Below are 22,568 nucleotides of genomic sequence, written 5' to 3' on the forward strand. Positions count from 1 at the left end.
GAAGCACAATACATTCAAACTATATCACACATTGAAGCCTGAAAGTGATTGAATTTCAGTGAACCAATGTAGATAAGATAAATAAGTGTCACCGATACGTACTTACCTAATAGTCAAGTAAATGTTTATTTTATTATTTCGAATATCAGTAGTTAATAATACACCGAAATATTTTAAAATTAATATTTTTAAAGTAAACAACATGCATTTAAGATCAGTAAATATGAATCTTCTTGACAGATGGTGTTTTTGACCGATTACAGTGACCCGTTTACATCGCCAGATATCAGATACCGTTGATAAGATCTCGTGGGATCTGTATTCATTGTTATTGCATCTTGTATCTGCTTGGTTCTACACTTAAATACTTTTAAATTTTATTATGTATTATCTAGTTACTCAAATGGTTGTGTTTAGTGGTTCGATTTAGAATTGGGTCAGGGTTTAGTAGATAATATTCATTAATCTTAGTTTATCGTTATCATATTTCAGCTTATTTTTTTTGTGCGAAAAAAGGATATACATAATTTAATAAGCAAATAATTTACTCTATTATTTCATGGACTTCTAAGTTACTAACTTAAAATAATCGTGGTACAATCTAAACAAAAGCTATCAAGTGTCAAGGTTCACACGCAAAGATTCGAACGTGCCATAGCGCACCGTCATAGCTAAAATTTGATCAATGATTCAAAATCCATATCGGCGTTTCCTCGTATCGGGCGGAGCTATCTGGCCGATAAGTGATAGCGCGCCGTCCAGCGGCTCGCAGTGACAAGCCGCTAGTGCAAATGAGCGCACCGCTCGCCGCCACCGCCCGCGCCCGCGCCCCCCGCGCCTGATGTGGCTGGGCGCCTGCGCCGCGCTGGCCGCGCTGGCCGCCGCGCGAGCCGTCGAGAACGTCACCGTCGTACGCATGCCGTGAGTACACCATTGGTTTGCCGGTGTTGATGTTGATGGTACCGCCATTAAAAAGTAGACGTAGACGCACTATCATTCCACTTCAAATGTATACTTGAATATCTACAGCTTTAAAGTAGTTGGCATGTTGCGAATCATGTAGAATGTAGAAGTAGTTGCTCATGCTGATGTCAGTAGTAGGAAAATTTGAGTTCGCAAAAACTGATTGCACAATGAAGTGTCTGGTACCCTCTGTTGGTACCTTAGCCGAATGTTTATTGTTGATTTTATGCAACCACTCTTGACGATGTTGTCTGTATGCTAAACGACGTTAGGATCTCTCTTCAGATTGACGATTGTATTTGTAAGAATAACTAAATAAACCCCTAGATATCCAATAAAATCTCACACGGTTGTCAAGTTAAATATGTATTAAAAATCATATCAATGGCAATTTCGTTGTTCAAAACAATAATCAGGTTAGTTAATTATTGTGTGTGGATTTTATTTATTGCTTATCGGCAAATTTTTAATGTTTTGAAATGAATACAATGAACTGTGACCTGTTAGCAATTTACGTAGGTATCTATTATGTTAATCGTATTATAAATTTGATTATGTAGTTCGAGTACTGAAACTCGCATCGTATTTCACCATTTGAAGCTAATATTGTGTAGCGATTAGTTATTTTACAATATGAATTAAGGCATAAACTAAATCAATAGTATTCACACATATTATCGAAACTAAAGCCTGACACTATACCAAAAAGATGTATCCAAACATTTCTACTCTCCCATATACACACAGCACTTGTAACTCCGNTAACTCCGCAGAGTGTCGCTGGAGGAGCTGCACACCATCACCGTCGACGCCAACACAGAGTTTATATTGGATTTTATACCGGTGAGTACAGCGCCAACCAGCAACTTGCAATCTTAGTATTTCCTGTCAATACAGCGGAGTAAATAATAGCATGTATTTACCTGTAGATAAAGATTAACATGCTAAGTTGGGGGCCTGACTTTATCGTCTTGTGTAAACATTAGATAAATGCCAAAATGCGTCTGTAGTTAAGCATAGTAGGTATGTAGATTCGCTATCGAGTGGTGTATACGAAAAACAATTTAATAGATACAATCGGGTCACCACTGGATGATTTCGCCCACACATTTGATAACATTAAACATGTTAAGCATGCAAATGTTGACCTACTAAATAGGTACGTACAAATAGTGATTTAATTGTTTCACAATTTAGATTAAAAATTAATGAATGAAAACAAAACAGTATAGATCGTTTCATCCACGAAGACGTGGCCCACCAATTTTTGGTCGAGGGAAGCGCGGGATGCGGGGAGTTTGATCCGAGCGTCATTATTGTAGTGTGGGTGTGCACTCATGGATAATTTAGTGTGTACCGATAACACTCAAACATTAGCGGAAGAATGGTGGGGCGCGTCTTCGTGGATGAAACGATCTATAACAGTGTTGCAGGCTCTTGGTCAGGTTGCTCATGTTTGTGTCGCTTGCAGAATGCGGAGCAGAGCCGGTGGCCGACGCGGCTGTGGGTGAGTAGCAGCGGCGGCGACATCGCGCGCCCGCTGCTGCTCACCATCCGACAGAAGGCAGGTACGGTTGGGGCATGGTATAGTCGGCTTTCAACCACCATACCAGACCAGAACGAATCTAAATAGTCTTCGTTAATCTTTTCAAATTAGAGTACACAGTTTTATTCAATCAGTCTCAATACTTAACAAGTATAAGAATAAATTCTTTGAGCGAATTGATGAAGAGATGACGGTTGTTTTTGTAGTAGTTCGCGCACTGGACTACCATGTCAGCGGTCGCGGTGGCGAAGTGCAAGTTTTGCTTAGTTTGGAACTGGATAGCGCTTTCCTTCCATTATAATAATATGGCGCACTCAACACTTAGCCAAGCTCGCCGGCTACGCCGCTTGCGCGAGCGGTGGGAGCGGGTGACGAGCTTAGTTTGTTACCCGCAGGCGCCAGCACGTGGCAGCTGCCGCAGCAGGTGCAGGGCCGGCTGCTGTTCCAGGTGGAGCGCACGCTGTGCCCCGACGACAGCGTGCTCAGCAACTCCACGGAATGCGGTAACTCATTCTCTGATCACATACATTGCTATTGAGACAGTTGAAGCTCTATAGCTGAGGCTAGTAAGTGTGTCCCAGCAGTTCCCATATAAGTGATATGCTGGTCTAGTGGATTAGAAATGTTAAAATTATTTCGTCACGCGGATTCATGCTTATCACATTGTCGTTTTAAGCAGCAGTACCGTAGCTGGTGCTAATTCTACTAAGCACACACTGGCACAGTTATTGTCCGGTTTAAGCAATTATTGGTACGATCGAAACCGATTACTCACACAGGGCAACAATAACATGACTGACGCCAATTGTTGACTTATTTACTGATTGGGCTGATTCTTGGAATCTTAGTTGGAATAAACTTTGCTTGACTATGACTGCATTATTTTTTCACGGGTTTCAATATAGAAATTCTACCATCCTGTCATCTTAGTTGTCTTTTTGGAATGTTGAAAGCAAGAAACATAACATAACAGCGTCATGTTCTGGGTTTTATTTACTACTCCAGAGCATGACACATGCTGAGCGGTGGCCAATTTTGGTTCTAACTTGTACTTGCTTTTTGTTATCTGTGTGTTATATTTTAAGTTGGAACCAAATAAATGTTTTTCTTTCTTTCTTTAAACATTAAAATGGGTAATCCATTATGGTAGTGAGCGAGGAGGAGCTGCGCGCGCCGGGCTGGTTCTCGCTGCACGCGGTGTCGGCGTGCGCGCGCGCGCTCCACGTGCAGCTGCGCGCCACGCCGGCGCGCGACTGGCGCCTCGCCTTCCAGCAGCCGCAAGACACGCAGGTCACGCCGGTGAGTGAGAAGAGAATGCAGCCTTCGCATCATCATCATTTCAGTCACAGAAATACCACTGCTGAATGTAAGCCTCCCCTGATAATTTCCACGGGGAGTGACGGGAGCAGTTAGGAGCATCCAGTTGTTCCCGTGCGACGGTGGTGGTGACCTGTGCGATGCAGGTGAGGGTGCACCCACGCCCCCGGCCCGCTGGTCATCACCGAGGAGAGAAATCTGGAGGCGATCATACTGTCGCATCCTCTGACCCCTCCGCCGTCGCCGGAACGAAGGCGGGTTTGGATCATCTTCGGGCTCCCGCTCCGCACCTCCTGTGATAATCATATCTTCGCAGAAGAAGGCCACGCCTTTTTTCTCTAACTAAACCTTAACAAAAGAGAATATGTTACTAAACGTAAATTGGAAAGCTCACGTGTTCCCGTGCTTGGCGTCCGCAGGAGGCGCCGCGCGTGCACTACTACGCCTTCGACGAGGAGCAGGAGCAGGTGCGCCTCGTCGTCAGCTCCGACGATGAAGTCTGCGCCACCGTCGCCGTGCAGGACTACACGGTACGGCACACAGCTCTGCTGTAAACTAGCGAGTGATTCACAGTCACACTGTAACCGCTCAGCTGCCTTGGTTCTCAGTAGGCCTAGGATGTGCGCCACGATATATTTTTATCGAGGCATTTCACCGATACGTCGATAGTAAGATTTTATCATGGTGCACATCCTAACCATAAGTTCTTTAATTACGTTATTATTATTTTATGACATTAACCCTGAAATCTCACAACATTCCTTTTCACATTCCAGTGTCCCATAACGGAGACTTTAGACGAGTTAGCTCTATCAACATTACGAATGACCGTCCAACGCTCGGGAGCCGTGCAACTGTCGGTAAATATCACAATCATAATACGTCTATTGAGGATAAATTAAAATCTTTAGAATATAATCCAAATTATACTTCGTACCTCTTCCGAAGATGANGCGCGACTGGCGCCTCGCCTTCCAGCAGCCGCAAGACACGCTGGTCTCGCCGGTGAGTCCAGGAACGCAGCCTTCTTATCATCATCATTTCAGTCACAGAAAGACCACTGCTGAACGTAAGCCTCCCCTGATAATTTCCACGGTGGGCTCTACAAGCCGCGCAGGATGGGCAGCGACGGGAGTAGTTAGGAGCTTCCAGCTGTCCCCGTCCGACGGTGCTCGTGACTTGTGCAACGCAGGCGGGAGTTCCCCGACGCATCCGGCGTGCTGGCCATCAAGAAGAGGAAACTGGAGGCGATAATACTAACAATCGCGTCCTCTAACTCTTCCTCACCGGAGCGAGTATGTGTTAGGATCATCTTCGCGCTCTCGCTCCTTTCTTCTCTTTTTTTCGTCAAGAAAATACATGAATTTGTATACCCATCAGCCGCGGGCGCAGCTAGTCGGTTATGTAGGGGTTTTCCTGCCAGAAGGGCAAGGCCTACCCTGATATGGCCCTCGGTAAGCCATATGAGTTGGGAACGCGGGACATACTAGCGCGCTCCTTTCTTCCTTAATCTAACCCTAACCAAAGATATGAAACTAAACGTAAATTGGAAAGCTCACGTGTTCCCGTGCTTGGTGTCCGCAGGAGGCGCCGCGCGTGCACTACTACGCCTTCGAGGAGGAGCAGGAGCAGGTGCGCCTCGTCGTCAGCTCCGACGATGACGTCTGCGCCACCGTCGCCGTGCAGGACTACACGGTACGGCACACAGCTCTGCTGTAAACTAGCGAGTGATTCACACTGTAACCGCTCAGCTGCCTTGATTCTCAGTAGGCCTAGGATGTGCGACACGATATACTTTTATCGAGGCATTTCATCGATAGGCCCACATTTGTCTTAAGTAAAATTTTATCATGGTGTACATCCTAGATCCTAGTCATAAATTACGTTATAAACGTAGTCTTATCATCCTTACCGATTTACCGCCTTTTGTATTTATCTGTGCACTAATATTACTATTTATGTATGTTTATCTAGACAATTTTATGCAGCTTAGTATTTTATTTATTTTACCAATGGTCCGTGACCCTCACTTGGCATGGGGCACACTGAAAACCAGCGCCGTGGCCTTCGTCACCGTGGGCCACGGCATATGCTGAGTGGGGTCCCGTTGCAGTGGGCATCTTGTTGGTGGATGGGTGGCACTGCTCAGTTTACTCTTGTTTTTATTTTTTCTTCTTCCATTATTATGTGCCACTGTCATGTCTATGTAATTGCCTGTATTTGTGTGATGCCCATTGTAATAAATGTGTCTTTCTTTCTTTCTTTCTTTCTTATATTATTTATTTTATTACATTACGCTGAAATCTCATAACATTCCTTTTCACATTCCAGTGTCCCATAACGGAAACTTTAGACGAGTTAGCTCTATCGACATTACGAATGACCGTCCAACGCTCGGGAGCCGTGCAACTGTCGGTAAATATCACAATCATAATACGTCTATTGAGGATAAATTAAAATCTTTAGAATATAATCCAAATTGTAGTGGTGGCAGTGGGCGGGGCATTTAGCTCGCAGAGACGAAGGCCGCTAGGGCAAAAAAGTTCTCGAGTGGCAACCACGAGCCGGAGGACGTAGTGTGGGCAGGCCTCCCACTAGATGGACCGACGATCTGGTGCCTGGATGCGCGCGGCGCTTGGGACCGGTCTTTGTGGAAATCCTTTGTCCAGCAATGGACGTCATTCGGCTGAAACGAAAGATAATCCAAATTAGAAGTTATGTAGCAATTGTAAGTGTAATGTTTTCCAGCGGAGCCGGTTCCCCCGCGGCTTCTACGTGGTGGTGGTGGTGCACCAGTCGGACGAGGCGTGCGCGGGCGAGCAGCCCGAGCAGGAGGACTGGCTGTGGGAGGCGGCGGTGTACGGCGCCGCGCCCACACACCGCGACACCCCGCGCACTAAGCTTATCACGCTCGACACACGGGTGAGTCGACCTTAGCGTAATTTATTTGCTTGTTATAGATCTAACGCTTAAATGAGGCAGTGCCTGAGGTATGGGAGCGGCACGGGAGGGGTGATTTTGACATTACAGATGTGACGTGACAGAGCATACAAATCTGAAGTCTCGCTGACATTTGACGTAACAAAAACACCCTCCCGTGCCGCTCTCGTGCTTCAGGAACTGACTCAGCGCTACAGATATAGCTAGGATAGTGTTTATGGGCCATGCTTCGCAATGTATAACTATAGGCTACCATCACTTGGCGATCACTCGGTGGTGCTTTCACCATGGCCGTAGCTTTTTGCTGTCTGGCTAAACACTTACGTTGGACGTGGAAACGCAACGCAATATCCCGATTGGCGGTCGCTGATGAACCGAACAATTTGCCACTGTGTGACCACACGACACTTTGAAGTGTGCCAAAATACCGACTGCATACCGATTGCGCGCCACGATTGACAATCTTCCGCCACCTTATACCATTACCCTCTGTAAACAATGGCCACGGCCTATAGTAAAGCCTGGTCCGTGAGCACGTAGAATCCCGTCCAATGACCCCAAGCTACCCATCCTTATCGCTCGTGCGTAATTATATTGCTGTCGCGACTGTGCGACGCGCGCCCGCAGTGAGTGTGCGAGCGCGACAGCAACATAATTACGCGCGAGCGACAAGGATGGGCAGCTTGGGGTCATTGGACGGGATTCTACGTGCTCACGGACCAGGCTTTAGTACTAACTGTTAACAACAGCGTGTTTGTGTTGTTTCCCCGACAGCCGGCGCTGTCGCGCGCGCAGTACGCGGTGGCGGCGGGCGCGTCGCTGGCGGTGTTCGCGTGCGTGTACGCGGCCTTCGGGCTGCTGGTGCTGGCGCAGCGCTGGCCGCGCTTCGGCCGCCTCGTGGCGCCGCGCGCCGTGCTGCGCGACCCGCCGCGTGAGTCATTTATGACCGTTTTCACCATCAATCCCTAATTTTTAAGTGACCCCTATGTAAACAAAATTCCTGTTATAAAGTTACCATATAGGTCACTTAAAAATTAGGGATTGATGGTGATAACAGGCATTAGTCTTCGCTTTAAGCCGGATCTCCACTAGAGGTAGCCTCGGGTCAAGCATAAAACTTCTAAAAAATCTCACGCACGATTCGTTGCGAGGCTTTCATCGCCGCGGACCGAGCCACATTTGGTCGCTCGGAACGAGGTAGCCGCTCGGCTCGAGGCTGTCTCCCGTAGATACGCGGCTTCAGGAGCACACAACTCTCTAATTTATCAGAGCTAAATGGAGGATTTGACCTACACTCACTACGCTGGCCAGTCGAGTTGGGGATATTATCTTTTTGAGTTAACTCTTGTTTTGTCTAGGTACCGAAGAAACCGCTGTGGAGTCTCAGATAGACGCCAGCCAACTTACTACCGGAACGCCAGCACGGCGAAAACGAAGATCCTCAGGTAAAGTCATCTCTTTTTTTATTCACTCGTCTGCCGATATGTTGGTTTTAGTATGTTTGCGTACCTAGTAGACAAACAATTATTAGATTTCGAAAAGTTACCCGAAAGACTTACATTTGTTGCAATAGACGCGACATTCGACAGCAGCGACAACAGCGACTCGGACGAGTCCGACGAAGAGAGCGCCCCGTCCCCCGCGCCCGCCGCGTCCTCCGCTCGTAACGGGGGCCCGCCCGCCGCCGACAGCCCAGACGGTGACGTCGGCAGTCCCACCAATGGCTTCAGAAACAACATAAACAGGTACGCCGACCTGTAGGCCTAGGATGCGCGCCGCGATAAGCGTTGATCACGCCATTTTATAGATTTTACGCTATAAGACCATACATTTTGTCGTCTAAAATCATCGATAAGATTTTATCACGGCGCGCATCCTAGCCCGATTGATCATCATCATCATTTGAGCCACAGGACGTCCACTGCTGTATCGGCCTTCCCCAATGATTTCCATATCGCCCGGTTGGTAGCGGCCTGTATCCAGCGCCTTTCTGCTACCTTTATGAGGTCTTCGGACGATTTTGTGGGTGGACGTCCCCACGTTGCGTTTTCCGATACATTTTTTTTTACACACAACGAGGAAGCTCTTGGCTTGTCTGTATCTCACCTGATGGTAACTCCAGAACCTTGCTGCCCCATTGGCCGTCAGTTTTAGCAAATTAATTTGCCGTCGAAGTTCTCATAATCGACAGACATTCTCATCTGGTTCGCAGCGACCCCCCGACAGTGTTCGTGATCCCGTCGGGCGGCGTGAGCAACCGCGGCTTCGCGCCGTCCACGCCGCTGGACGGGCCGCCCGCGCCCGCGCCGCCGCCGCCGCTCGACGCCGCGCCCGCCGTCGCCAACGGACAGCCGGCGCCGGTCGCCGGCGAGGAGCAGCAGGTTGGTCACAGGTTTCAAGTTATAGAGCACTAGCGGCCCACCCCCGTTTCGCACGGTTAAAATCGAATTTTCCGGCTTCTTTTCTATAATATGCATGTTTTATACCTACAAACCTTCCTCTTGAGTCACTCTATCAATTAAAAAAACCGCATCAAAAACCGTTGTGTAGTTCTAAAGATCTAAGCATACATAGGGACAGACAAACCTTTCCGGTTTTGTTTTATACTATGTTGAAGCCAAAAATGTTTGCAACTAACAACGTTCGATTACGGCGTAATCCGTTTTCAGTCCTAAACAGGCGTCGTACAGTCACATCTAGGAATCGTTGCTTGGTTAAAAAATTCGCGCATTGTCCCGTGAAGCGCTCTATCTTGACTAAAATTGCATGAGCCTTGCATTATTTCCCGTTATCCACGCACCCTTACCTTAAACCATTTTCGAGAAATCAAGCATTGCTATTTGCAAATATTTTAGCTCACCCTATTTAATAAGGGATTATCGTTTTTGCGCTCACCAGTTGGCGCCACTGTTGAGTAAGGTCTTGTCTTGTGAGCGCAAAAAGTGGTAGGACTATCGCATTTGCACTCATCAAGATGGCGCCACTGTAGAGTAAGGTCCTGTCAATCGCCAGTGGTGCCAACTGTTAAGTATAAATACGATAGCCCTCATTGCCTGTTAATATTGCGTGTCTCTCGCAGGCGGCGCGTCCGTTCGGGCTGCCGGCGCGGCTGCGCGTGGCGGCGCTGGCGCGGCGGCGCGAGCGGGTGCTGCGCGCGCGCTCCGACCGCTACCTCACCACGCTGGCCACCGTCGCCGTGTTCTACGCGCTGCCCGTCATACAGTTCGTCGTCGCCTTCCAGATCGTGAGTACTTCCGTCGTATTATCAGTCTGCACATATTTGATGTACTTAAATTTGACTATTCTTACCGTTAGATAATTCCTAGCAATAAGTAGTGACTGAGTTTGTTCCGGCGTTTCTTCTCAGCACTTGCCATATGTTTCTCTCGAAGCGCTGGTAGAGCCCAAAAGATAAGGAAACATGTAAAGTGCCCCATAAGGGCTACCTTTTCTTTTTTTATTATTTTCTATTGACGTTCATAAGTGCCACTTGTGGTCTAAACTGAATAAATATTTTTGATTTTGATTTTGATTTTTATCGGCAACAGTGTTAACTGCCCATTGCCGGTCATGTCGTCTCGTTCTGTCGCAAAGAATCACCGTTTGATGAGAGCGCGAGCAAAAACGGAAATGGATAGTTAACACTGTGGCCGTGTGTACATCGTCTTATTTATTCTTGTATTTAATTTTTGAAATTCACGATAATATGCGAAACACCACCGGTAACGATACGATGTGTAATGGAGAATGTGCGAAGGAATTACATGACCTGATTCCACCAGCCCCCTTCCATCACCAGGGAACCAGACGCAGTTTTTTCCCTACATTGTCGATATTCCACCAGCTAGCACTAAGCGTTTCGTTGACACCTTTGCGAATAGCTAGGGATTGGAATTCGCTGCCTGTTGCTTTCTTTCCCGAACACTGTTATCTGGGCCTTTTCAAGGCGAGAGTGAATAAGCACTGACAGTGTGTACGATCCCACTGTATCTCACTTAACATCAGGCGCAATTGTGGTCAAATACCTGCCGTGTTCTGCATATTAAAAACTGCTTATTTTACTTAGCTCTTTATTAGTATCCGCATATAAGTTATAGACGGGACCCTCCGCTCCGTCCTTCAAGTCACTCGTCGTATCAGCCGAATGACGTCCACTGCTGGACAAAGGCATCCCCCAAGAATTTCCACAATGACCGGTCCTGCGCCTCCCGCATCCAGGCACTTTTTAAAGTGACCACTTCTGTACGAGTGATTCGTTGTTGGTTTTCTGTGACCGTGACTTCTGGAGCGATTCGTTAAATAATTTTTTTTTTATTTATCTCTCACACACATTACATCAATTACATTGATATTTATTTACATTTAAGGTTTTACACAATATTTATATTTAATTAATTAATCTTTAATTATGCTACATTGTGTGTGAGAGACTGGAGCCTGAGATAGGTTTCCGAAGAAACCCGTATTACAGGTCTCCAGAGCTCCCACCTCCAAGGAAATTAGTGACCTGATTAACAAGATTAACATTCGTTGATGGTTCTCCGCGACCGTGACCGCGTGCGCAGGTGATGAACCTGTCGGGCTCGCTGGACCTGTGCTACTACAACTTCCTGTGCGCGCACCCGGCGGGGCAGCTGGCGGACTTCAACCACGTGCTGTCCAACGCCGGCTACCTGCTGCTGGGCGCGCTGTTCCTGCTGCAGCTGCGCCGCCGCCAAAGCCTGCGCGCGCGTCACCCGCGACACGAGGTTATTCTTCTTTTTTGATGATGTTGGCAATACACGTCGAGGTCGACTTGATTTGTGCCATTTTCAAGTATTTAAGTGATACGATTTACAAAGATCAAGTAATGATATAATGAAGGATGACAGATGATACCCCTAACCCTTTGAGTAGAGACCTCAACCATACAACCACACCAAAGCACCACAACTTTACTGAGACCTCCTATGTACAACTTGAGAGAACCAAAAGAATCTCATCAGAATTTTGTCGGCCGTTTGGTGTAGTGGTTCTGAACGGACTACTATGCCGAGAGGTCCCGGGTTCATTTCCCGGCCGGGCAGAAATTGAAATGATGAATTTTAATTTCTGTGACGGGTCTGGGTGTTACTATGCATAATATGTATGTATTTAAAAAAAAAGTATATAAGTAGTATATCCGTTAAGCTAGCACCCATAACACAAGCATATTAATTGCTTACTTTGGGGCTAGATGGCGCTGTGTGAGATTGTCCAAAGATATTTATAATCACGATGCACTGTTTTGCTTCACTTGCCCACACCCATGCACGTTCACGAACACTCAATGGTTAATAATCCACCATTATTATACATTAATAGTCGCCCACACACGAATTTGAGGAAATAAAACAAAACCGCTAACATGACGCTTCAGATTCCCGCTAAGAAGTCCCGACACGAGGTTATTCACCTTTCTAACTTCTTAACCACAGTCTAAGGTCCAGTCCAGATGACGCGTTTTTACACGCGCGAGCTGCAAAACGCACGACTGCATGTGGACAGAATGTGTGAACCTCCAGTATCTCACTATCGCACGATTCCGAAACTCGATCGAAAGGTGATCCGTCTGCTCGTTTGCCTCCTGTCACATAAAAAAAAAACGCGAGTAAAAACGCGTCATCTGAACAGGCTCTAAGATTCATACATCCCGGTCGAGTTAACTGTGCACCTGGCAGCAGTGACGTCAAATCGACGAATGAGTTGGAGGGAGAGTCCCATTTCAGATTCGAGTCGAGTTGCGCAGTTAGCTCAATCGGGTTGTACTTGTAATCACCATCGCTCCCCATCAGTTCGAAGTTAGACGTTATCTTTTCCTGCGTCCTATTTTTATCCCTTCTTTGTTCTGGTTACAAATCTTCTGCGAGTACTTAATGCCCAAATAAAAGAAACGACTAATAAAAAAATTGTTTGAAATGCCGTTACACAATCTATTGCCCCATGTCATAATTTAATCTCGCCTCCACTCAACGAGTCGTCGAGTGAGAAACACTTAGTGATTTCGGAAATTCATTTGTATTGTTGACTCCGGCACACGCAGGAGTACGGCATCCCGGCGCACTACGGGCTGCTGGCGGCGCTGGGCGCGGGCATGATGGTGGTGGCGCTGCTGTCGGCCAGCTACCACGTGTGCCCCAACCGGCTCAACTTCCAGTTCGGTGAGTGCCGCGCTTCCCACGCGAGTGTTGTTGGCTCCGGCACACCAGGAGCGCGGCATCCCGGCGCACTACGGGCTGCTGTCGGCCAGCTACCACGTGTGCCCCAACCGGCTCAACTTCCAGTTCGGTGAGTGCCGCGCTTCCCACGCGAGTGTTGTTGGCTCCGGCACACCAGGAGCGCGGCATCCCGGCGCACTACGGGCTGCTGTCGGCCAGCTACCACGTGTGCCCCAACCGGCTCAACTTCCAGTTCGGTGAGTGCCGCGCTTCCCACGCGTGTGTTGTTGGCTCCGGCGCACCAGGAGCGCGGCATCCCGGCGCACTACGGGCTGCTGTCGGCCAGCTACCACGTGTGCCCCAACCGGCTCAACTTCCAGTTCGGTGAGTGCCGCGCTTCCCACGCTTGTGTTGTTGGCATCCCGGCGCACTACGGGTTTCACACGCATAAGCTGGCGACTGGTATAAAATCGGAACCAGTGATCCGGTATTGACGGTGGCACCCCCCAGTCAATGTCACGGGTGGGACGGTTCAGTGTAGGATATCTATTTAACACCACTAATCAACTGTGGTACTTTTAAAAACTGTCAAAATGAGACCCATGCATTTTCTAGGGCAATACCTACAAGCCGTCGACATCACTATTAGTCCAGTCAATAAAGCATTATAGATGGAAAACTGTAGAACACAATTTCTGACTTCAGGACTTTATTTAGACTAGTTAGGAGGTGAACATAGCAAAAGTCCCCGTCCTTAGCCCTTGAGCCGGCGGGGAGAGGGGGGTTTAAAGGTGCCACTTTTCGGTTTTTNATTTTCTATTGACGTTCATAAGTGCCACTTGTGGTCTAAACTGAATAAATATTTTTGATTTTGATTTTTATCGGCAACAGTGTTAACTGCCCATTGCCGGTCATGTCGTCTCGTTCTATCGCAAAGAATCACCGTTTGATGAGAGCGAGAGCGAAAACGGAAATGGATAGTTAACACTGTGGCCGTGTGTACATCGTCTTATTTATTTATAATTTTTAAAATTCACGGTAATATGCGAAACACCACTGGTAACGATACGATGTGTAATGGAGAATGTGCGAAGGAATTACACGACCTGATTCCACCAGCCCCCTTCCAACACCAGGGAACCAAACGCAGTTTTTTCCCTACATTGTCGATATTCCACCAGCTAGCACTAAGCGTTTCGTTGACACCTTTGCGAATAGCTAGGGATTGGAATTCGCTGCCTGTTGCTTTCTTTCTCGAACACTATAATCTGGGCCTTTTCAAGGCGAGAGTGAATAAGCACTGAAAGTGTGTACGATCCCAAATACCTGCCATGTTCTGCATATTAAAAACTGATTATTTTACTTAGCTCTTTATTAGTATCCGCATAATATAAGTTATAGACGGGACCCTCCGCTCCGTCCTTCAAGTCGCTCGTTCGTGTTAACCGAATGAGGTCCATTGCTAGACCACTTAGATCCTCCAAGGATTTCTACAATGACCGGTCCTGCGCCGCCCGCATCCAGGCACTTTTTAAAGTGACCACTTCTGTACGAGTGATTCGTTGTTGGTTTTCTGTGACCGTGACTTCTGGAGCGATTCGTCGATGGTTTCTTGTTGTGCGCAGGTGATGAACCTGTCGGGCTCGCTGGACCTGTGCTACTACAACTTCCTGTGCGCGCACCCGGCGGGGCAGCTGGCGGACTTCAACCACGTGCTGTCCAACGCCGGCTACCTGCTGCTGGGCGCGCTGTTCCTGCTGCAGCTGCGCCGCCGCCAGAGCCTGCGCGCGCGCCACCCGCGACACGAGGTAATCAACATTACTATGGGGTCTCACAGTGCGTGTGAACGCACAGGGTGACACGAACCAATCGCAGAGCTCTATTCAATGCTGTGCGTTCGATTTCCTGCTTCACTTAAGCAAGCATACATCATGTTATACATACATTTCTTTACACAAAATACTAGTGTTAATGCTAGTTGTACCAACATGCGCTTTAGTTCTTAAAGTAACTGACTTCTACTCTGGGCTAGGTCTGTCATGTAGACAATCTTTTGTCACAAGTGCGAGTTACGATTCACGTTTCTAACTTCTAAACCACAGTCCGAGCTTCATACAACCCGGTCGAGTTAACTGTGCACCTATGACGTCACATCGCCGTTCTGGTGGGCGTGGCGAACGCGGGGAGGTGTACGGGTGAATTGGAATGAAAGTCGCATTTCGGATTCGAGTCGAATTGCGATTAGCTCAATCGGGTTGTACTTACAATCACCATCGCTCCCCATCAGTTCGATGCTGGACGTTTTCTTTTCCTACGTCCTATTTTTATCCCTTCTTTGTTCTGGTTACAAATCTTCTACGAGTACTTAATGCCCAAATAAAAGAAACGACTAAAAAAATTGTTTGAAATGCCGTTACGCAATCTATTGCCCCATGTCATAATCTTAATCTCGCCTCCACTCAACGAGTCGTCGAGTGAGAAAAACTTAGTGATTTCGGAAATTCATACGTATTGTTGACTCTGGCGCACGCAGGAGTATGGCATCCCGGCGCACTACGGGCTGCTGGCGGCGCTGGGCGCGGGCATGATGGTGGTGGCGCTGCTGTCGGCCAGCTACCACGTGTGCCCCAACCGGCTCAACTTCCAGTTCGGTGAGTGCCGCGCTTCCCACGCGTGTGTTGTTGGCTCCGGCGCACCAGGAGCGCGGCATCCCGGCGCACTACGGCATCAATCAATTGGCGTACTTTTAAGACTGTCAAAACGAGACTCCCATAGATTTTGTAGGGCAATACGAGCCGTTTGACGTCGCTATTTTAACAATTCAATTTACTAACATTTTATCATTTACAAAGCAACCAACAATCTTAATTTACAGGTGACACCATTCGCCAATTATTCTCAAGATCAACTTTTTTTAAAAATCCTTATTCTAGTCTTAAAATGATTTTTCGTTGGCCGATAGTTTAGTCGGGCAGTTGATCAGTATGGGCATGTATGGAAGTGCGAACATAACACCGATTTGATTTGGCCGATTAATTTAATTTTTTTTATGCATAACAAGGCAGGTATTTGACCACAATCGCACCTGATGTTAAGTAGTTAAATCGGGCACAAAGCATCGGCCAACTAAAAATCGATGGCCTGCGCCGCTTTATAAATTAGTAAAAGTTACTCGTTTTAACAGTTTTCAGAAATTGCAGCTTTGAAAGTGAACTTAGTGTCAAATGCTAATGTGAGTTCTCGTGCCCGCAGACACGGCGTTCATGTACGTGCTGGCGGTGCTGAGCATGGTGAAGATCTACCAGTCGCGCCACCCCGACGTCAACGCGCGCGCGCACGCCACCTTCGGCGTGCTGGCCGTGCTCATCGCCATCGGTGACTGGCCTCATAGGGACTGTACAGGGTGGAAACGATAAGTGATCTCACTCGATTATTTACTAACTATACAAAATAACAAAAAACTGATTATTGATCCTGAAAGTGCTTCACGAGCTCTTTCAAACGGTATGAGTAATAGGTTACAGAATTAACTGGATCTATCCGAAAATTCAATGTTTTCAGGCTCCATACTAAATGTATGCCAACCACACAATATTAGAAGTGTTAATTTTTTTTAATTCAATAATAAACACTTAAATTGCATTCTTATTTAAAATTATTCGTGGAAAATATTGATTTTTAGGCTATACTTGCTATAATACTATCAAGACATGAGTGCCATGACTTTGGCAGTACTAAATGTATGGAAGCTGAAAACATTGAATTTTCGGATAGATCCAGTTTATTTTGTAACCTATTATTGGTACCGTTGGATAGAGCTCGTGAAGCACTTTTAGGATCAGTAACCAGTTTTTGGATATCTTGTATAGTTTTTAATATTATGTGGTTTTACTAAATGTATGGAAGCCGGAAACATTGAATTTTCGGATAGATCCAGTTTATTTGGTAACTTATTATTGGTACCGTTGTATAGAGCTTGTAAAGCACTTTCAGGATCAGTAACCAGTTTTTGGATATCTTGTATAGTTTAGAAATAATCGAGTGAGATCACTTATCGTTTCCACCCTGTATAGATCGTTTCATCCACGAAGACGTGCCCCACCAATTTTTGGTCGAGGAGAGCGCGGGGTGCGGGGAGTTTGATCCGAGAAATCCGAGCGTCATTATTGCAGTGTGCGTGTGCACTCATGAATGATATAGCGTGTACCGATAAGACTCATTAGCGGAAGAGTGGTGGGGCGCGTCTTCGTGGATGAAAAGATCTATAACCAAACTAAACTGCCCTCGGCCCGGAAGAGGTAGTGTAGACCGACGATCTGGTGAAGGTTGCGGGAAGTACCTGGATGCGGGTAACGACCGGTTGTTATGGANTAGCTATACGGTTTACCCTATAGTTTTCGCGGCATCTGCTCCAGAAGGTCTGTAATATTGGAAATTTTATTTTTGTCTTACATGTTCCCATCAAGAGAAAATCGACTAAATCAACATTGAGCAATCATTCTAGACATGCGGGAGCATGTTAAGCCTAGTTCCAGGGAGGGGACTGCACCGTGCGTATATTTAGACGAACCACTTTGAGCCACTTTTGATTCCTCATCACTCAAAAACTACTGTGCATTAACACTTCAAATTTGGCTCATATGTTGAGACTTGCAAGATATACATCAGCTTCAAATTTCATAAATATGCCTCAAACGGTTCTTTAGGTATTGACGTCCAAAAATCTACATGTCTGACTTATATACCAAATTCTAACCACTTCCAGATGACTTCGAAGGTTCAAATTTGGCATCCAGAAAGGTAGTTATGTAAATACAAAGGAACAAATAAAAAACCAGTGAATTTTAACATTTCACAGGTGATAGATAAATTTTAGTGTTATAAATGTCGATTTTTGAACGTCAATACCTAAATAACCGTTTGAGGTATATTTATGAAATTTAAAGCTGATGTATATCTTGCAAGTCTCAATACATGAGCCAAATTTGAAGAGTTAATGCACAATAGTTTTTGAATGATGAGGAGTCAAAAGTGGCTCCAATTTGTTCGTATAAATATACGCACGGTGCAGTCCCCTCCCTGGAACTAGGCTTAACATGCTCCCGCATGTCTATAGTGTTTGCTCAATGTTGATTTAGTCGATTTTCTCCTGATAGGAACATGTAAGACAAAAATTAAATTTCCAATTTTACAGACCTTCTAGAGCAGATGCCGCAAAAACTATACAAGATATAGAAAAACTTGACGGTCTCGCCTGCAGCAAATTGAATAAGCTTTTTTTGGTTCATAGTAGTCATGTCACTAGGACGCATAGTTTCCGAGGATTAAGCGAAAAACCGAAAAGTGGTACCTTTAAACCCCCCTCTCCCTGCCGGCTCAAGGGCTAAGGGCGGGGACTTTTGCTATGTTAACCACCTAACTAGGCTAAATAAAGTCCCGAGGTCAGAAATTGTGTTCCACGGATTTCTCTCTACACCGTCGTTAAGGCATTCATTGACTGGACTATATTCAAATCAATTGACAAATTTTTCATCAATTATAAAGCAACTAAAAATCATAATTTACAGCTGATTTAAAAATAATTGCGTTTTTAAGAACAGAATAAAGTGTGTTTTAAAAATGACGTGTTTTATATTGGTGAATGATGTCAAATGCCCAATTAGAAACTGCAGCTTTGAATGTGAACCTGATGTTAAATGCTAATGTGAGTTCTCCTGCCCGCAGACACGGCGTTCATGTACGTGCTGGCGGTGCTGAGCATGGTGAAGATCTACCAGTCGCGCCACCCCGACGTCAACGCGCGCGCGCACGCCACCTTCGGCGTGCTCGCCGTGCTCATCGCCATCGGTGAGTGCCCTGCCCGCTGCCCGCCCGACACCACGTCACTAAACTGTGACCACGGCAAGGAACACGTAGTGGACCGACGATCTGGTAAAAAGGCGGGAAGTACAGCGCACGTGGACCGACGATCTGGTGAAGGTTGCGGGAAGTACCTGGATGCTGGTAACGACCGGTCGTTATGGAAATCTTTGGAGGAGGCCTTTGTCCAGCAGTGGACGTCATTTGACTGAAACGAACGAACGAAACTAAAGCTTTTTTTATTTACTTATGACCTGTACGAAATGGAAGCTCTTTTTATCTACTAATGATCTCTGTTTTTATTATCAGATACCCATTAACTCCGAAAGTACTAATCGGCACCTGGCACTGATCTCTATTAAAAGACATAGGCCATGATTTTAGTATTCGTTTTCTTAAGTGAGCTGCTACACTGGCGGATTGCAAGAGTTTTTAAAGCGGAGCGGCGACGCAGCGAACAACGCTTGTAATCCGCCAGTGTGGCAAGTCCCTATGAGATCATCTAATAGACATTATTTGCTAAGATGAAATGAGTAGGTCATTTTGTGTACCATAGAAGTTTTGAATTTCTGTTAGTTTGTGTGAGTAGTAAGACGTGTGTAAAAGAACGTGATACCTACTTATTTTGTGTAACATTATAGAAGATTTTAATCCTGTCAGTTAGTGTGAGTAGCTGTTACGTGTGTAAGAGAACGTGACATGTCGTGTTGCAGTGGTGTGGGGCGTGCTGGGCGGCGGCGCGCTGTTCTGGGGCGTGTTCACGGTGCTGCACGTGTTCACGTTCCTGCTGCTGTCGCTGCGCATCTACTACCTCGGCCAGTTCCGCCTCGGTCAGTCGCCAGGCCGTACACGAGCCGAGTTACGCCCAGAACAGACGGTGAAACGCAAGTGCAACGAAACTGCAACTCTCTGATGAATGAAACTGAAAGTTTCAAACTGGTCGCGTCACGTGTGGTCTCTCAACGGACGCTATGGCAGAAACTTAGATGCAACTCAAAAGTAACTAGCAGTTGCAGTTTCGTTGCAGTTGCGTTTCACCGTCTGTTCTGGGCCTTATACAAATCTCACTCAAAGTTTCATCACACGTTATATTTCATAACGTTAGTATATTGTAAGAAAAATGGCATCATTTTAATCGGAAGTACTAACACTGCTAAAAAATGTATGAGAAAACATCATTTTTGAAGTTAGCAAACGTGTCCTCATCGAAAACATGCTACAGTTTAGCTAACAATTTCTAACAAGCGCTATTTTCGGCCAAACGCAGCCATTTACTCTTGTTTTATTTTTACACGCTGCTTATCTTACAAATGTACTCGGTAAGTGCAATGATGTACTCGTTGTAACTATTATTATTCACGGTATGTTTTTAATAGAACACGTATTTGGACCGTTGCAATACTGAATAGTCTGGTCCAGGAGCACGTAGAATTTTGTCGCACACTCACTGCGGGCGCTCGTTGCACAGTCGCGACAGCAATATAATTACGCGCGAGCGATAAGGATGGGTAGCTTGGGGTCATTGGACAAAATTCTACGTGCTCCCGGAGCAGACTATACATGTCGTAACTTATGCGAGTGTGTGTGTATGTATGTATGGTACAGAGAAGGAGACGCTGTCGCGCGCGGCGCGGGGGCTGCGGGCGCTGCCGGCGCGCGGGCTGCGGCCGCTGTACTCGGCGCGGCTCGTCATGCTCGTCATCGCCAACGCCGTCAACTGGGCCTTCGCCATCTACGGGTATGTGCCGCGCCCACCCGCTTGAGACGCCTTTCGGTTTAGCCCGACCTCAAATATTTAAAAGTTCGCTTACGGTATAATGACATAAAAGAAACTGATGAATTCTTCTATTATTTTCCAATTTCAAAATATCTAATCTATACGTTACATATCCGAGGTGATCGACTTTACTGTTAGTATAGGCGCACACTAGGCGACAGCCGACACGCCACAGCGATAGTATGCAACTATATGCGATTTTGTACAAAGCTTCTCACACTCGACTTCAGAGTCGCAGAGTCCAGTACCTCTAGCATGAACAACTTTCGTCTTCGAATCGTTTGCGTGTTCGACAAAATTCGATACTCAACCTTCGAATTAAACGATGACAATTTTGATTCTCAAAATGAGTTTCGTGCAACCATTTCTCATACTAAGTTCACTTTACGACACGTTCACAAGGGCGCTGTTGTAGTTTACGTACTAAATCTTTTGATGGCGATTCGAATACGCAAACGATTTGAACTCGAAAGTTTTTCGTGCTAGCCGTACAGAATATATGAAATTGTCGTCCGTGCCTGTCGTCGCATCCAATCGCTGTCGCGTCGCCTAGTGTGCACGTACTCCTGATCAAATGAATCACGAAACAATAATATATCTTTGACTGGGTTCAATAGATGCATCGATAAATAATGTGTTCTATCGGCAGGCTGTTCATGCAGAGCACGGACTTCGCGTCGCACCTGCTGTCGGTGCTGCTGTGCAACACGCTGGTGTACATGGGCTTCTACCTGTGCATGAAGCTGCTGCACGGCGAGCGGCCGCGCTGGTACGCCTGGGGCTTCCTGGGCGGCGCGGCGGCGGCCTGGGCGCCCGCGCTCTACTTCTTCCTGTCCGGCTCCTCCGACTGGGCCGCCACGCCCGCGCAGTCGCGCCACAGGTACCGCCGGCACCACACTCGTCATTCACCCGCCCGTGATTGTGGGAGTGACGATTTATGACCGGGAGTGAACGTCACACCGGCAACGATTGGAGAGCCGAAAGAACCCAACAACCGCCCATTTTTATTTAACTCATAAAAAATCAATTACGGCATTCGATTCAACGACGGTGACGTTGCAACCGTNATAATAAATAAATACATTCATCAACGTCTCCCCAATTTTTCAAGGAGTTCCCCCCTAGGTTTTATCGAAAGTCGTTTCATCGAAGTCGTTTCATAGAATGGACGAAACATCGAATGCCATATCATCGAAAGGTTTATTGTATTAGATTAATCGTGACATCGAGTTCTTCTTATTCTCATTTTCTTACTATTCTTTTTCCCACCTTCATCTTCTTCTTTTCGTCTCCTGTTCTTCTGTTTTTCTTCGTCTGTTCTTCTTCTCTTCTCTCACAATGGGGTCAGAGAAGAAGAAAAAAGAAGAAGAGACGAAGAAAAGCAGAAGAAGAACAGGAGACGGAAAGTAGAAGATGAAGGTGGGAAAAAGAATAGCAAGAAAATGAGAATAACAAGAAGACGATGTCACGATTAATCTAATTATAATAACCTTTCGATGATACGGCATTCGTTATTTCGTCCATTCGATGAAACAGTTTCGATAAAGCGGCATTCGATGAAACGACTTTCGTTAAAACGTAGGGAACCCATTTTTTCAAGTGTACACCGCACAGAATCAAAAATTAGTTTCGTTTCGTTGCAGCAACCACGAGTGCCTCGTGCTGCAGTTCTACGACTCGCACGACCTGTGGCACATGCTGTCGGCCGGCGCGCTGTACCTGTCCTTCAACGCCATGCTGACGTGGGACGACGGGCTGGCCGCCGTGCCGCGCACCGAGATCGCCGTCTTCTAGCCGCCATGAGCCACCCGCCGGCCTGCCGCGCGCCGCCTGCCATTTAAACCCCAGTTTTAACTGCTCGCCGGGCAGTTCGTGGGAGTGGCCTAGAGTCTAGGCAAAACGACACTACTTTTTATGTTAAGTTATAGTAAATAAAAAATATTAAACTCTACATATTTGTTATTCCCATTTTTAAGGAAGGTGCAATGAG

At 46.5% G+C, this 22,568-nt stretch overlaps 1 protein-coding gene across 1 annotated transcript; it reads left to right on the forward strand.

Moving 5' to 3' along the window:
- The first annotated feature begins 611 nt into the window (after positions 1-611).
- Positions 612-22,529, forward strand: Sir-3 (sid-1-related gene3). Its single transcript, XM_028314832.1, has 23 exons — positions 612-921; positions 1,737-1,806; positions 2,435-2,531; positions 2,905-3,012; positions 3,660-3,808; positions 4,246-4,356; positions 4,603-4,686; positions 4,775-4,831; positions 5,411-5,521; positions 6,158-6,241; positions 6,575-6,748; positions 7,541-7,697; positions 8,125-8,211; positions 8,340-8,511; positions 8,979-9,147; positions 9,846-10,010; positions 11,332-11,514; positions 12,828-12,945; positions 16,195-16,317; positions 19,515-19,631; positions 20,407-20,539; positions 21,228-21,458; positions 22,222-22,529. Exons 1-23 carry the CDS (start codon positions 842-844, stop codon positions 22,370-22,372), a joined length of 2,931 nt encoding a protein of 976 aa, XP_028170633.1. The 5' UTR covers positions 612-841; the 3' UTR covers positions 22,373-22,529.
- Positions 22,530-22,568: the final 39 nt, after the last annotated feature.

The sequence above is a fragment of the Ostrinia furnacalis genome, unplaced genomic scaffold (genome assembly GCF_004193835.3).
Source record: "Ostrinia furnacalis isolate ACB-3 unplaced genomic scaffold, ASM419383v2 OfSCF0319, whole genome shotgun sequence".
NCBI classification, from domain to species: domain Eukaryota; kingdom Metazoa; phylum Arthropoda; class Insecta; order Lepidoptera; family Crambidae; genus Ostrinia; species Ostrinia furnacalis.